The sequence below is a fragment of the Lacerta agilis genome, chromosome Z (genome assembly GCF_009819535.1).
Source record: "Lacerta agilis isolate rLacAgi1 chromosome Z, rLacAgi1.pri, whole genome shotgun sequence".
Taxonomy (NCBI): Eukaryota; Metazoa; Chordata; class Lepidosauria; order Squamata; family Lacertidae; genus Lacerta; species Lacerta agilis.
Window position 1 is genome coordinate 9,373,892 of NC_046331.1, and position 17,065 is coordinate 9,390,956.

The following is a 17,065-nucleotide window of genomic DNA, read 5'->3' on the forward strand; positions in this document are numbered from 1 at the left end:
ATGCTATTTTTCATACTAATAAGACTGACAGTACAAGGAACTAGTCCAATATAGCAATGTGGAATACAATCACTCAAATGTCTAGGGAATTATAATGTTAATACTGTCTTAAGTCCCTCTCTTTGATGAATATATAAGTGATTATCTTCTTTATTATTAGTATTATTAGAATCCAATTTAAACCATATATATATATATATATGCTTCTTATTTAGAAGCAAAGCACTCTATAGTTTGGGTGCAAACTGCTTTGTAGCTCACAGGCTCCAAATATTTTACATAAGCATCTACTACTGAGTCATTTTTGGTTCCAAACTTTCACCAGGATAGCAAACATTCAGAAAGCTCGCTGAATTTGCACCATTCATATTGCTAGCTGATCAAAGTCAACTGACACAAACAAAATACTTCAGTGGTCTTCTGGTGGTGGCCCCTAACTCAACGTCTAGGAACTCTTACTATAACAAAATGTCAAGGCCTATGTTGTTTAGGGGAAATGGGAAAGAAAGAGAAAGTGAAATAGTCTGACAACTTACAGTATCTACAACAAGATGGGAAACTAGTTAGAGTATCTATAATTAGAATACTTTTGTCACAATTACCGTACAACTTCTACAAAATTCAGATTAGATATCAAACCAGTTTTTTCTACATTCTAGCTATGACATAATGTATTATAAAATAAGTAGCATCTTTATATAACTACAAATGTACTAGCACCTAACAGTTGGGTGTCCAGCATAATTTAACTGACCACTGTCACTGTGTGATTTTTTTAAAGTAAATTTGCACAGAAAGCACCCATTACAGCTTTGCATTCTACATAATAAAATAATACCCCAATGAAGTGCCTACTGCAATCTGGTATGTTCATAAATGGTCAGAGACTCAGGTTTATTTTTCCAGGGAAAAATATCACATGGCTAAACACTAGGTCTTTCATGAATTCTCATTCATTTGGGTATGAAGGTTTGCTGCTTATGAAAATTGGGCCAAAACATTTTGATACACTGCTCAGCCTGTGAACTATTATGGAGAAAACCCCCCCAAAAACTGGTACCCAGTTGCCCAACCAATTTATGACATACATATATTGAAAGGGGAAAGACTATGAACTTTCATATTCACTTGGGTATTAACTTAGGTTTCCATCTATCCTTAAATGCAATTGCGATCACATTTATTTAACCACGATCTGCTTTTGTTGATGTTAGGAGTGAAGTGGGAATTGCTGGGCAGATTGATTATCTTTGCTTTGAGCCTGTTATATCTGTGAAATATATGTTTTCCTGACTTACTAAGGCTGATTTAATTTTGATAAGCTCTCTAAAACTTCATACAATTATCTTCTTACCTGAGTGTTAATTGTTCAGGCATTAGAGGTATGCATTTTGAACTCTTGTTAGATATTTTCTGTATGTTTTCAACATGCACCATGGGAAATGGAACCTCGAAGTGGCTGCATCTAAACCAGCAATGGATCTGATTCAGTACAGCATGGGGCCTTCCAGAGACATTGCACCCCTCTCTTAGTACAGCAATAATAGTAGCTATATGCTGAAATACACCTCTAAGACATAAAAGCCTGCCATGGTGCTGGGGTATAGCTGAGTTGTTAGTCAAGCCAGAGTGTCAGCGAAATACAAAACAAAATAAAATAAAAAATTCTTTCCAGTAGCACCTTAGAGACCAACTAAGTTTGTTCTTGGTATGAGCTTTCGTGTGCATGCACACTTCTTCAGATAACAGGTATCTGAAGAAGTGTGCATGCACACGGAAGCTCATACCAAGAACAAACTTAGTTGGTCTCTAAGGTGCTACTGGAAAGAATTTTTTATTTTATTTTGTTTTGACTATGGCAGACCAACACAGCTACCCACCTGTAAGCGAAATACAAAGTAGAGCAACAATCTCCAAAGAACAGAAGTAAAACTGCTGAAATTTTAGTGGTATTTCAAGATAGTGTAGGTAAACAGGAGAGATGGAGCAAGAAACTCAGTGATGAAATAATCCACACATTCCAATAAGTGCCTATGACACACAAATATCTTCCACACATAAACATACTATGGCAGTCCTGCTTGCTAGGTCAACAATTGATGTTTCCGAAAACTATAGTTAAATTGCAGAGAAACAGTGAGTTAAAGACAACAGATGTGCTAGTTTGGGAGACAGCAAGCAGGCAAATTAGCAGTGGCTGCCCGAGAGAAGTGGCACAGAATTAAGGCTGGCATTGGTGGGCACCTGGTGAATGCCCACACCCCAGCATAGGGCCTTCTGATTAGAATCACCTAGACCTGCTCCATCTCTTTGTCACTGCAATGTGCTTCTGCACCTGGCTCTTGCTCTGGCTCAGAGCGGATAAGCAAGCAAACAAAAGTTATAAGCAGTAGCTGTCGCTGTCTGCTTTTTTATTGGCTTTGTCTAGCAAGTAATCATGGGGTGGCACTGATGAAGCGGATGAGAAGCACCAACAGGCAACAATAGTAGTGAGGGGGTAGACTTATTGAGAGAGGAGAACATGTTGAAGGTGTCTTGCCCAATCCCCCTTTCCCCACCTACAAAACAAACACACACACCCGGAAAAAAACACCTAGGTTCACATTTAATGGACCGGAATGCTTAGTGGTTTTGTTTTTTTTAGCTTCTCTCTAAAGCGCAATGTAATTTCCCATAAAACATTGCATTGTGCCACCTGCATACTCTGCATAGCTGTCAACCTTCCTTTTTCTTGCATTGGGAAACAGCCATAACTGTCAACCTTCCCTTTTTTGCAGTGGGAAATGGCGCTGGAATAAGGGAATTTCCCACAAAAAAGGGGGAAAGTTGACAGCTATGATACTCTGCACTTATAAATTCCTATTGTACAGCTCTTTGCCTTTTAGCATAGCAAAACAAACAAACTATCTTTAAGATAAATAGATTTAATGTTTGGGCACAGAAAATACCTTTACAATACTTTATGTCTGTGGGGCTTTCCTTTTGTCTTAGTAAGCAATTGTAATATAACCCTAGTAAATACATATGCTAGTAAAGACAAAGTATAACCTGCTTCTTTCACTATGAGATCTGAAGTAGATTAGTCTCTTGCAGTGTTGACTTTAGCTTTCCAAACATCAGCTCTGTCACTTAAAAAGAATTCTGCAAAGACTCATAGAAGAATCTTTGTTTAAATTACAAAATGTTCTCCCTCAAACATACAATAATTTAATTATTTTAATAATTATTTAATTATTTAAATAATTTGTAGTCCTTAAAACTGCATAAATAAGATTACCCACAATTCTTTTTTCCTATTTTGAAAACTCTACAGTTGTGAAGATAACAAAGGTAAAAGCTCTCATGAAATGTCTCATGAAATACCAAGCCACCACTTGCAGGCTACGACTTTGTGACTGTATAAATAGTCACAGGATATATAACAGGATATTATTAGGACTGAGCCACATATTATCCAAACAATATTTTCAGTGTGAAAAGTGGGTTTTCAGGTGAAATAAGTTTCCTGAAAAAATGCCTAACCTTATCCTTTTTGCGTCTATTTGTTGGTCCAAGTGTGACATTGTCATGTATCCAATCAGATTTGGCTATGTGACAATGTTAACTAAGGGCAACTGTAGCTAATTCAGAGGGAACAGAAACCTACACAAGAAACATTGCTCTCAATCTCAATTAGCTTTGTTTGGCCTCTGAAATAGTATTGCCTAGCCAAATGTGATTGGCTATGTGACAGCATCATTATTACAAGGATGCTGGGCAACTGAAATAAAAAATTGTGTTGAAACTGCATTAGGTCTGGTCTTCAAAAAGGTTCCCAACAGAGGTACCACCTGAAAGCCAAAAACAAAGGGATGGGAGTAAGTGCAGGCTGCTGTACATGTGGTGCACATTATCTATCTATAATATACATGCACACACAGATTTGTAAGCCAAGGTACAGGTAGTACTTTCCCTCTGATCTCCCCATGAAAAAAATATCTAAAACAAAAAGGGTATCCAAAAAATTGCTCAAAAGGCAGAGTGCTTTTCAATGGGTGGGGGAAGGTTCATAGGAGGTGCCTCTTGTTTCAGAAATAACATACTATTCCAACATCGTATTATCTCAAGCATTTTAGTCTTAATTGTATAACCAACACACAAAATTACTGGGGATGAAGAATATTTTTGAGGGGTATGTCAGTGCAAGCTTTGTGACACCATTAAAGATTCTAGGACATTGTCCTCAAATCCTATAATGTAGCCCCTTGGGATGGCAAAATGTCTTTGGTCCAATCTATCTGAGCTCTTGCTAAATGTTATCATATACCGGTAGTTCTTATCAGTAATATTTTTTTTTAGAAAAAGGTGCCAGAACTCACCATGAATGCTTCCTTGGTTCTCTTATAATGGCAATGGTGCCGAGAAGTGCTGGAACTGAGTTCTGGTGAGTTCTGGCTGAAAAAAGCTCTGTTTTTTTATTTTCGCTAGCACTTAAAAATAAAGTACTCTCCTCTCCTGGTTAAGGAAAAATGCTGGTGGACCCTTAACTTGTACTGAGCTACAAATATAATATAAATTAGGTCCTGGCATAGGAAGGAAAACTTTATCTAGCAACATAATGATAATTTGATAGAACTTGAAGAAATTTTATTTGCACCTTTAACAAAAGTAGCAAAACATGCTATAACTTAAAAGCTGAAAGTAAATGTAAAAAGGCCTTACAGTGCAACTTGATAATTCCCACAGTGAGTCTTGGTTTTCTCACTTGTAACTTGAAGTGCCAAGGAAAATATCTAGTTTTGTTTTTCCTTGTCAGGAACAGGGGAGAAAAGTAATGTATTTTCTTTGGAAGCTTGTTTCCCCTCTAGTTATTAGATAAGAACATTTTCAGTTGTGCCCCTTGAGACACAATTAGTTGAACAAATGCTTTAAGAGTAAACACAATAAGGTCCATTACTGCCTCACTCTTCTTACCCCTTTGCCAGCCATTTGAATAGCCAAAACCAGATGATTTCAGCATACTCAAAATTCCACACTAAAAGAACTTCTCCAAACCAGTAAACCAAGTTCAAAGGAATTGGTTTTTTCTTTTGCATTCAGAGCATGAAATGTGCTTTTAAAAAATGAGTGAAGGAAAGGTGAAAGGTAGAACTGTTAAAGAGAGCCAGTAGGGTTGAGTGGATATGGAGCTGAAATCTGATCTGGGGGATGTGGCTAAAGTTCCACCTCAGCTATAAACTCACTATGTGGCCTTGGACAAGTCGCTTTCAGCTTCAGTTTCCCATCTTTAAATACAAATAGCAGCAACCATTCTCACTTTCAGGCTCCTGTCCCAAAGTACAGTGCTGACAACTCTTACTTGTAAACAAAGAAGAAATCTTTATTCAGGCTAATAGCAGTACAGTACAGGCTCAGCAACAAGCACAAAGGCCAGAAGTCAAGATTCCAAAGTTCATGAGCAAGGCAAGAGGTTCACAATAGAACAGAAACTATGAATATGTCCCAACAGTTGACATGCCCTTCCCACAAAGCTTTTAAAAGATGAGGCAGGGTGAGCTCACTCAGAAGACTCGTTCGTCCTATAGTTCTGCAACACGCACACAAGTGTGCTGCTTGGCTGGGTGCATCTGATTTCACGTTTGAAGGCACTACCTAGTTCTTGGCGACAAGATTGTGTCCTGCGCCTCTGACTCTTGCTCGGATGCAACCTCCTTCTGTTCAGATCCCTCTCTCACATCTAGAGTCACAAGGAGGACATCTCTTCTTCATTTCTGGATGCCAGTCTTCCAGTCCCCCATTTAGCTTAGAATCATAGAATTATAGAATCATAGAATCATAGAATCATCGAGTTGGAAGAGACCACAAGGGCCATCCAGTCCAACCCCCTGCCAAGCAGGAAACACCATCAAAGCATTCCTGGCAGATGGCTGTCGAGCCTCTGCTTTAAGACCTCCAAAGAAGGAGACTCCACCACACTCCTTGGCAGCAAATTCCACTGTCAAACAGCTCTTACTGTCAGGAAGTTCTTCCTAATGTTTAGGTGGAATCTTCTTTCTTGTAGTTTGAATCCATTGCCCCGTGTCCGCTTCTCTGGAGCAGCAGAAAACAACCTTTCACCCTCCTCTATATGACATCCTTTTATATATTTGAACATGGCTATCATATCACCCCTTAACCTTCTCTTCTCCAGGCTAAACATACCCAGCTCCCTAAGCCGTTCCTCATAAGGCATCGTTTCCAGGCCTTTGACCATTTTGGTTGCCCTCCTCTGGACACGTTCTAGCTTGTCAGTATCCTTCTTGAACTGTGGTGCCCAGAACTGGACACAGTATTCCAGGTGAGGTCTGACCAGAGCAGAATATAGTGGTACTATTACTTCCCTTGATCTAGATGCTATACTCCTAATGATGCAGCCCAGAATTGCATTGGCTTTTTTAGCTGCTGCATCACACTGTTGACTCATGTCAAGTTTATGGTCTACCAAGACTCCTAGATCCTTTTCACATGTACTGCTCTCAAGCCAGGTGTCACCCATCCTGTATTTGTGTCTTTCATTTTTTTGCCCAAGTGTAGTACTTTACATTTCTCCCTGTTAAAATTCATCTTGTTTGCTTTGGCCCAGTTCTCTAGTCTGTTAAGGTCATTTTGAAGTGTGATCCTGTCCTCTGGGGTATTAGCCACCCCTCCTAATAATTTGCTCCTTCCTCCTCCTCCACGCTATATCATGTCAGAGCCAAGGGGCCCACGGCACTAACATCAGCAAAGCTGGCACAGCAAAGGGACATTAATGCTGCCATATAAAATGCTACATAAATTACCAGTGGTAGAAATAGCAACAGCTGCCGCTATAGTGCATCTAAGTACAACCATTGCTACTATTATGACTTATCTTCATGCAAATGATCTTTAGCTGTGCACTTTTGTTACTGTTGTTGGAGGAGGAGCTTTTTTGATAGCAAAACTAGAGCATTAAGGCATTATGGTCAAATTGCTAGCCTTCTCTTAAAATGGAGAAACACTGTAAAAATACAACAAGAAGGAATTTCAACAGAAAAACTGAGATTCTAGTCATGTTGAATAAGGGTTTGCAAGGAGTAAGAGGGAAAAGAGAGACCTGAAAGCTATACATTGAAGCTAGACCTCACTCCCACCCCCCACCCCCGAGCCTGCTTTTTAACAACTACTATGCTGAAGACATTTTCAAGAATAGTTCAACTGTGTAAAGTACGAGGTCTGGAAGCCTGCCAGGGTCACCAAGTGTGACCCACTGTGCAAATGCAAGTTAAAACTGTCTGAGGGAGTTTTAATTTATGCTTCAAATTTCTTCAAGAATTTGACTGACATTGCTTTAAAGACTACACAGAGTTTATAACAGTTCCTTCTTCCTTTCACAAAAGAATATTGTCATACAGTACTATCATGCATTATGTTAACACTAGAAATCCTTTCTTGATGTCGTTTAGTACTAACTATAAGTGCTGTATCATTTGGATTGGCTTTTGATTTGGGAATTAGGCATTACAAAATCTTCACATCTATGATATTTTGAGTATTCTGTTTTATTGTATTTCCTTAAAAAAAAACTGCTGTTACCTTGCTGAAGGCTTTCCAAAAGGTCTAAATAGAAATTTAATTTTATAATCAATTTGAAAGGTTCTCTTGGGAACCCAGAAACATTTTGGGGTGCTACTTCCAATGGCGGAGCTTCATGCTCCAGCACTGGGGGCGGGAAGCAGGCGGGGGCAGGGCTGGCGCGCATTCTGGGGGCGGGGCACACCGAGATGGAACCCTATCGGGATCCTGCTGCCTGGGGCGCCCCGCCCCCTACGCCCCACCCCTTCCTATGCCAGTGGCTACTTCTAGATATTCCAGCCAAAGAACTCTGCAATACACATCAAGAGAAAATAAAACCAATGCTCACTATAATTTCCCCCCAAATCATTTTTATTAAATGCTCACTATTTTAAAGACTTTCCTCAGGACTGAACTCTGCAGAACATTAGAACTGAACCTAGCTCAGGAGCTACACCATGGTCACACAGCTCATGGTTTGCTTTGAGCAAGACAAACCATGGGCCCAGGTTTACAGGTAACACTAAACAAACTTATGGTGTAGCTTGTTGTAGAACGGCAGCAGGAGGTCCATGGGAGGAACAAAGCAACCACCATTTTATCTCTGGGCACCAGCAAGCTTGCTCATTTGCTGTAAGCCATAGTAAATGAAAATGAAGCAATGAATAAAACTCAGCATTCAGTAACTGAAGGCACCAGGCACTACATCTGTCACAATATATTCTGCTTCTTGAGGCAGAGCGCTGGATTGTACTCATCCACCCCACGTAATTAAGATTTATAGTAAACAAGGCTGGTCAAGTTATTTTGGCACTTGAGGCAGAAAACCCCAAAGATGCCTCTCCCTGACAATAAAAATACAGCAGTAAGTAAGTAAATAAATAAATAAATATTTGTTGCCATTTAATAACATCCAAAATCAATCATGTGAGTGGCTGCCTCACTCAGTCTAATGACTATCTTTCCTGCAGAAGAGCAGAATACGGACACATCTTCAAAATGCCTCCTCTTATTTCAAATCATCTATCAAATCAGACTGAGGGCTCTCCCTGAAGAAGCCCAAGCACTGGAGCAAAGGGTACTTCAAGCTCATTCTTCCAACTTTCCCTGGCCCTCCTGGGTTTACTCAGTCTTTGATAGGACAAGAGGGCATTGTATGAAGCTAATCTATCCCAATTTATTAGTAAAAACAACAACCAGGGAGCTCTCACCCACCACTTCTTCCACTCATCTAAGCCTGCTATTCCCACCAACATTAAACAGAGTTGTGCAGGGCGCTCTTTCTATCTCTGCTTCTAACTGTTGTAAACAGCCATTCACTCTGCATGGGTAGGCAAACTAAGGCCTGGGGGCCGGATCCGGCCCAATCGCCTTCTAAACCTGGCCCGCGGATGGTCTGGGAATCAGCGTGTTTTTACATAAGTAGAATGTGTGCTTTTATTTAAAATGCATCTCTGGGTTATTTGTGGGGCATAGGAATTCGTTCATTATTTTTTTTAAAAATTATAGTCCGGCCCCCCACAAGGTCTGAGGGACAGTGGACCGACCATTTGCTGAAAAAGTTTGCTGACCCCTGCAAGCTACATATGAGAGAGAGCGAGAGAGCAAGGGAGGGAGAGATGGAGAGATGTAGGCAATCATCAGAACAAAGCCCAGGGTGTTACTATTTACTTCAAAAGAATCTGTAATCTACTAACATGCTGTCTGTATATACATAATTATTTATTTCCCCCCATCACAAGGGAGACACCTAGTCACTACAGACAATGAGGCTTATGACAACCTTGTCCATTCTCTTTTTAGAAGACCAACAGAACAACTTTTTGGGGAGGTTTTTTCTTCTTCCTGCTTAAGATTGCTAGGACAGTAACACATGACTTGTATTACTGGCCATTGGCTATTTTCAGGCAGTTGTGATGATATGTGAAAAAGCCAAATTTGTGCTGACTTTCCAGATAGTGTCATTAGACGCAAAACATCTTCTCAAGGCAACACATCTAGAAATCAAGATTAGCAAAGGCCTACAAAAATATAGCCAGGAATAGTCAGCCATCTCAATTTTGCCTCTGTTTATCAACTTTGGGAGAATGATGAAGAACAACTTGGAAAACTGCTTCATCCAAAGACCACCTCCTGGTTAAATTTGCCTAACTGCTCACTTGATTTTGAACAGTTTTATACTTTTAAATAAAGAGTATTTCTAAGGATCCGTTACCATTTTTAAAACACATTTACTGCCTAGTAGAACAGTACTGCTTTTTGTTTGCTGTGATTTATTACTGGGTACTTAATATTGTGTATGTACTTCATATTTAAAACAGATCACAAATCGCTTTTCATACAAGCCCAATTCAAAAATAAAGGGACCATGAAGGCAGCAGTTTGCTTATTGCTAATGGCTATTGTGGGAGTGCGTGCCAGCAAGACCCAAGATTTCGAAGGCAGCGATGAAGGAGAGGAGCAAGAATTCATTTACACAAACAGGTATAAGCGCTCCAGCGACACACAAGACAAGTGCACTTATACCTTCATTGTACCTCAGCAGAAAGTGACGGGTGCCATTTGTGTTAATTCAAAGGAACCCGAAGTACTTGAAAACAGGGTAAATAAGCAAGAACTGGAGCTACTGAACAATGAGCTGTTAAAGCAAAAGAGGCAAATAGAAACCCTCCAGCAGCTGGTGGAGGTAGATGGAGGAATTGTTAATGAGGTGAAGCTTTTACGAAAAGAGAGCCGCAACATGAACTCGCGGGTCACCCAGTTGTACATGCAGCTGTTGCATGAGATCATCCGAAAACGGGACAATGCTTTAGAACTTTCCCAACTGGAAAATAAGATACTGAATCAGACTGCTGACATGTTGCAGCTTGCAAATAAATACAAAGACCTGGAGCACAAGTACCAACATTTGGTATCCATTGCTAACAACCAGTCTATAATAATTGCACAGCTAGAAGAGTACTGCCAAAGAACACCCTCCATTAAACCAATCCCACAACCTCCACAGCCACCAAATCGAGTCTATCAGCCTCCTACTTACAACCGTATCATTAACCAAATATCCACCAATGAGATCCAGAGTGACCAGAATTTAAAGATTCTACCACCGACTCTCCCAACCATGTCTTCAGTTACCAGTATCCCAACTTCCACTGACAAACCATCAGGTAAGTGGAGTATTCAATATACCTAAATATCACTAATGCCTAAACAGCTTTATAAAACAAAGTCTCAATCTCATTATTGTGGATAAGTTGTAATGGTGACACCTCCGAGCTTCAAAGAGTGAGATAAACACCCAGCTGCAATAACAAGATGGGGACCTATGAGAAGTATCAGACAGGTCAGGGTTGAGGTCTTTGAAAAAAACCCATAGCGCAACAGTGCAAGACAACTAAGCTCTGAAGCTAGAGGTGTAGTTTTTTGCTCACTATCTTCAGATCAGACTGATTTCTTAAAAGCACGGAGCATTCTGGACTGCCCTTAATCCTCCCTCCAGAATAGACAGAAGCTGCGAGGAGCGAGTCAGGCCAATTTCATCAAACTCCACCTTATTCCCTGTCACATCCAACTGACATCCTCAACATTTCAGTAGCCCCATTTTGCTGCATAGGCATGGGATCACTGAAGTCAGTACCAAAGGCATGAAGTGAGCAGATAATAGTGCTGTGAAACTGCTTATACATTTTGCATTCTTGCTTTAAAATAACAGGATTTGACATGTCAATACTTTGGGATAATGATGGGATTAGCTTATTTTCTAAAGATGCTTTGCATGTTGCCTGACCTACATTATACAATGCAGAAAATTTTGATATTTCATTCATTCATTCATTCATTCATTCGAGCCTTTATAAACCATTAACTCATAGAAAATAAAATGGTGGTGTACAATAAAATCTTTACACAAAATAATATGATACAGAATAAAGGACCAACATGGAATCAAATTAATTATTTAAAAACACTTGGCAAAAGAAAAACACTTTTATGCAAGAGATGAAATATTAAAATTGTAGGCACCTGTCTTGGCCTAGTTCACATGTTATGGTAAACAATAATAATTCACCAATAATGTGCCTTTCTGAGTTGTTTCCTTCCCACTAAGGTTCAGGGGTACTAAACCATTATCCACAGCTCATACCAAGAACAAACTTAGTTGGTCTCTAAGGTGTTACTGGAAGGATTTTTTTAATTATTATTTTGTTTTGACCACAGCTTAGTGGTTATGTCCAAACTAAGGATTGTAGCTTGCTTTGCTCTGATAATGTGTAGTTCTTGCTAGGCTGGAGAGATGCAGGGTGTGTATGGGTAGCCACCTCTAACTTTTGTGTGGGTTCAGTGTAACCCACTTGTTGGCTCTGATCCTACTCACAACTGGTATGTGGCCCATGGATACCTGCATATGAGGAAATGCAGCCCTTGGGCTCAAAAATTGTCCCCATCCCTGCTATAACAATTCTGAGTATAAGGTTGCATTTCCTTGTCATCATGGGTCTGCCAAGGGTCCTATGCTCTATAATTTTTATATGCAATGGTAAGTTAATTATTTATTCAAGTCAATGCAGAAGGATTCAATCAAAATCACTGGAACAAGTTACTCATCATTTGAAAATTAAGTCCCATTTATTTAAATTCAACTAGATTAGCATGGATCCAATCCAGTGTTGTATGAGTGTACCTTTTTATCTTGTATGAGTATGTGTTTATACAGTCTGAGGGTGGGAAGCCTGTGGCTCTCCAGATGTTTCTGGACTACAACTCTCACCAATCCCAGATGCTGGCCATGCTGGCTGAGAGTGGTGAAAGTTGGGAGTTTAACAATATCTGGAGGGTCTCATGTTCCCCACCCCTAGTACACACACACACACACAGCCAAATAAAACAGTCTGACAGGTGGGAGGATATAGCAAGGGCAGGAAAAAATAATCAACTCATTTGTGAAATATTGGAATATTGAAATATAGAAACCAGGCTGTAAGCAGGCATGTTTAAGTACACATGGTTGTGTTTTCTGTTAGTATTGTTTTTACTAAGGGAATGCTTAGTGGTAAAAGGTGACCTCACTCCAAATAGCAATGTTATTATTGTTGTTATCGGTTTTTCCATTATGAGCTCCTTGATTTCAAATGGATTGTAACTTGGCCAGAAACCTTTGCTCCAGGCTAAAACATGACATCAAATACAGCAACCTGGCAGCAATTAAAGAATCAAAATAAAAAACAGGTAAAACAATGTTTCTAATACCAGTAGCAAGAAGAAAAATTCCTTGTTACTGATACTTGAGCCCATTGTTAAAAGTCATGCTACAAGCATGAAAAAAGCAGAAAAAATAAATGCACCTAAGCATTACATTGTTCAGCCACAGTTTTCTGGATGACTGCGCCTTTGGGTATTGTGTTACTCAGAAGAGGAGCGCAAAATTTCATCAGAGAATCATTTGCCATATACACAGTACTGAAAGCACTATTAAACAAGAGACAATAGTTTGGCTTTATCATGGCCCATAAGAGGAACCTAAGTGGAAGCATGAGGGGGAGAATAAAGTTAGGCAGCAAGTTTTCATAAACAAATGTTTAAAAAGACACGCAATGCTATAGCCACATCAAAGAAATGATATATGCATAGATGCAACTACATAGCTTTTTGAAATTACATGAGAGGCATAGGCATTTACTTGCACAAATCTCTGCTGAGAAGTGATGTGGTCCCATTAGTTCATGTTACTTCCTCCATCCAGCTGCAGCAGTAGCTCTGCTCGGCGTGAGGGATTTTAAGACATTTGGACTAGATAGGAACATCCTATAGTCCAGTCTATGCATATTGACTTGAAAGTATGCCTTAATGAGGGTTACTTCTTAGAATGTGTGTAAAGACTGTAGTCTTAGGGACTATTCACATGAATGTTAGCACATGGGAACAAAAGAAAAGAATCAAGCTGTGCTGAATTCCAGTTTCATCAGACTGTCATTGGTATGACACCAGATAGGTTTTTAGTGGATGAGAACATATTCATATTGAAGGCCAATCAGGACTGAATGCAGAAGCATGCAGAAACAAAGCCAACACCACTTTAACTTGCCCTAAGCTTTCCCTCATTGCCGCCACAGCATACAGTGGTACCTCGGGTTAAGTACTTAATTCATTCCAGAGGTCCATTCTTAACCTGAAGTGTACGTAACCTGAAGCACCACTTTAGCTAATGGGGCCTCCTGCTGCTGCTGCGCCGCCAGAGCATGATTTCTGTTCTTAAGCAGAGATCTTAACCTGAAGCGTACTTAACCCGAGGTACCACTGTATTGTCAGTTTCATACATAACATTAAACTATTATTTAGTGATACTCGCATGTGTCTGGAGACTTGCATTCTTCCCCATTAATCTGTTCTCTTCTTGTAGAGTCAAAAAGAGATCACAACCTGTTGCTTCCATTTCCAACTAAGCATAGTTGCATGTTATGCCCAAAAAAACAATAATTTGTATTAACTATGGTTTTGTGGACCATGGGGTCACAAAGAGTCGGACACAACTGAACAACAACAACAACAAATGGTTTTGTGTGAGGGTTATAACCTTTGACCCTCTAGTTGTTATCAGACTACAAATCTGATCATCCCTGGTCATTGGCAATGCTGGCTGGAGCTGATGGGAGATGGAGTCCAACAACATCTGGAGGGCCAAATGTTGGCCACCCTGGTTGAAGAACAAGCCAATGCCAAAACACAGTTAATTATGCTAGCTTGTTTCCCTAAACCATAGTAAATATTAGCACAGTTTCTAATTTGGATGAAGTACATAACTTCATAGCGGGTGGCGCTGTGGTCTAAACCACAGAGCCTAGGGCTTGCCGATCAGAAGGTCGGCGGTTCGAATTCCCGCAATGGGGTGAGCTCCCGTTCTTCGGTCCATGCTCCTGCCCACCTAGCAGTTCGAAAGCATGTCATAGTGCAAGTAGATAAATAGGTACCACTCCGGTGGGAAGGTAAACAGCATTTCCGTGCACTGCTCTGGTTCACCAGAAGTGGCTTAGTCATGCTGGCCACATGACCCGGAAGCTGTCTGTAGACAAACGCTGGCTCCCTCGGCCTATAGAGCGAGATGAGCGCCGCAACCCCAGATAATACTGATATATCCTTCCAAATTTAGTGAAGCAAATCCATACATAATCATTACTATGACAAAGTGAGAACACAGCACTACATGTTCAACATTTAATTCTATAACTGGACCAAATGTGGGGTGTGTGTGTGTGAGAGAGAGAGGGCATCATATTTTAAAGATATATACAGAAAGATATTTTGTCAACTTATGACATATGTGGTAAATCATAAATTCAACAGAAACACTTACAATCCGGGCAAAATTTCATTGATAGTGTCACAGTGAGTTTAAACTTCTTTACAAATCCCAGGAGAAAATAAAACGTGACGGATACAATTTTTCAAGTGCCAGGAAAGAGTGTTCCACAACAAAAATTGGAAAGAAGCTGCACATAAGCCTCAGACAGTAGTGCTGGAGAAAAACATTCTCATGAACGTCACTAAGAATAAAGGAGTAGTTTTCGTAGTGCCATAATTTATTAGACTTGCTTTTTGGACTGTATAAATTATTTTCTGTGGATAGGATTAAAGTAATATGTTTTTGTCAAACTACTTGCCAAACGGTCTCATTCTACAACAAAACATTTGAACAGAGCTACGAACAAAGCTGTTACTATATTTAAAAAGGGCCCTTAAACTATGTCTAATATGCGCAACTGTGAGGGTGGAATTCAATACACTTATACAATTGTTCCATCAACACAAGCATTTCTGCTTGCTAGATGGCTTGCTAAATCTCTTCCTATGTGCTGTTCTGGGGGTTCTCTCAATTCTCCAGAGCATATTTGGGGGAAGCATGAGGGGAGGAGAGGGAGGAAAGTCCCCTTCTGCTAGCTTATGCAAGCAATACTGGATTAAGTTGACTCCAGTCTTGAGTATGCTGCAATTCTACAGGAACACAGAGAAGTCACAGAATTCAGTTTCCTGAGATAAACAACTTCCAGTTTCTTTTAAAAAAGCAAGCATGTAGTTCCTTGCTAGTTTCCTAGCAAAGTATGCTTGAAAGTGGGTAGCCTGTTGAAATCAGGCTGAATAAGATTTCCAAGACAGAAGTGGCTGAATAAGATTTCTAAGTCAAGGGCATGGCTTCAATGCCTTTCAAGATTCCTTGTTCTGCTAGTCCCTTGACTGGCCAAACTGAAAACAGCCATGTAGTAAATGAAGAATTACATGGTAATGTTTATAATTACCTTTATAAATACCTCATTTGCATGATTTATTAATATTGCAAAGTACTGGTTTTCATGGCAAGGAATAGAAATTTATGTTTTTTAGAGCACCATACTCCAGACAAATTTGCTCTAGGTCCTGGAAGAATGCAGTCAATAACTAAAACTACAGCATTCTGGACTACTGATGGTGAATTCACATGGCACTTCTGCAATCATTTAATGTCAAGATCTAAATAGTCGAAACAAAATAGGAAACAAAATAGGAAATTCTTTCCAGTAGCACCTTAGAGACCAACTGAGTTTGTTCTTGGTATGAGCTTTCGTGTGCATGCACACGAAACAAACTCAGTTGGTCTCTAAGGTGCTACTGGAAAGAATTTCCTATTTTGTTTCCTATTTTGTTTCGACTATGGCAGACCAACACGGCTACCCACCTGTAACAAGATCTAAATAGATTTCATTATTGTGGCCAGGTATAACACATTGCTTATTTCTTAGCCACGGCACAAATAATACCTAACTTTAAATACTATTTATATAAAAATACATTTCTGTGTTTCTATGGTTGGTAGGAGCTTTCCCCCACTTTTTCTTCTCCATGATCCCAAAAGGTAGCAGCTGAACAGAAACCATTTCTTATTCAGAAATAGGAGGAATTCACAGCACCAAACACTAGATTTGTACCTTCAATCCAATGCCACACATGATATGATGATGATGATATGGCCAATGCAACACTTCCATTGGCAGAAAGCATTTCCTGCATATGGAAGGGCCATTTTGAGCTAGAAAAGAATGTTGGGTGAGAAAAACAAGCCTAAAGCCAAATAAATTGTTGCATTTGCACAAGCTCCTCTGGAAAACTTTGTATGTGCTCCTTACAATACATTTTGATGACCTGTTAGCGTGCATATGCTTCAGCCTGTGTTTTCTGCTCACCATGTTTCTCATGATGCAACTCATAGAATATACCGGTAATAGTTGCACTGCAAGTTGCTCTGCTACTGCTTGCACAAGATTTCAAAAATATAGCATTAATATATTTTTTCCTCCCAATTGTTGAACGCATCATTAACTGTAAGATATCATTTTAATTTTGAGTCCTATTATATAAAAATGAGACTACAGTTTTTCAATTCTTTTTGTTTATTGCCCAAGTAACCCTGTGTGAAATATATTTTCTAAAATATGCGAAATACATTTTCTAGAAAAGGGAAATAAAGTGTGATTTTTTTTGTTGCAAA

At 39.6% G+C, this 17,065-nt stretch overlaps 2 protein-coding genes across 9 annotated transcripts in view; one reads left to right on the plus strand and one right to left on the minus strand.

Moving 5' to 3' along the window:
- RALGPS1 (Ral GEF with PH domain and SH3 binding motif 1) overlaps nt 1–17,065 on the minus strand; it is a 208,677-nt gene that overhangs the window by 91,378 nt on the left and 100,234 nt on the right. The window lies entirely within an intron of this gene.
- The window catches only part of ANGPTL2 (angiopoietin like 2), a 30,017-nt gene that overhangs the window by 2,526 nt on the left and 10,426 nt on the right, over nt 1–17,065 (plus strand). Inside the window, exon 2 of the mRNA XM_033138384.1 lies at nt 9,873–10,718. Within this exon, the coding sequence (XP_032994275.1) occupies nt 9,920–10,718 (799 nt within the window). The 5' untranslated portion in view covers nt 9,873–9,919. The remainder of the gene's footprint in view (nt 1–9,872; nt 10,719–17,065) is intronic.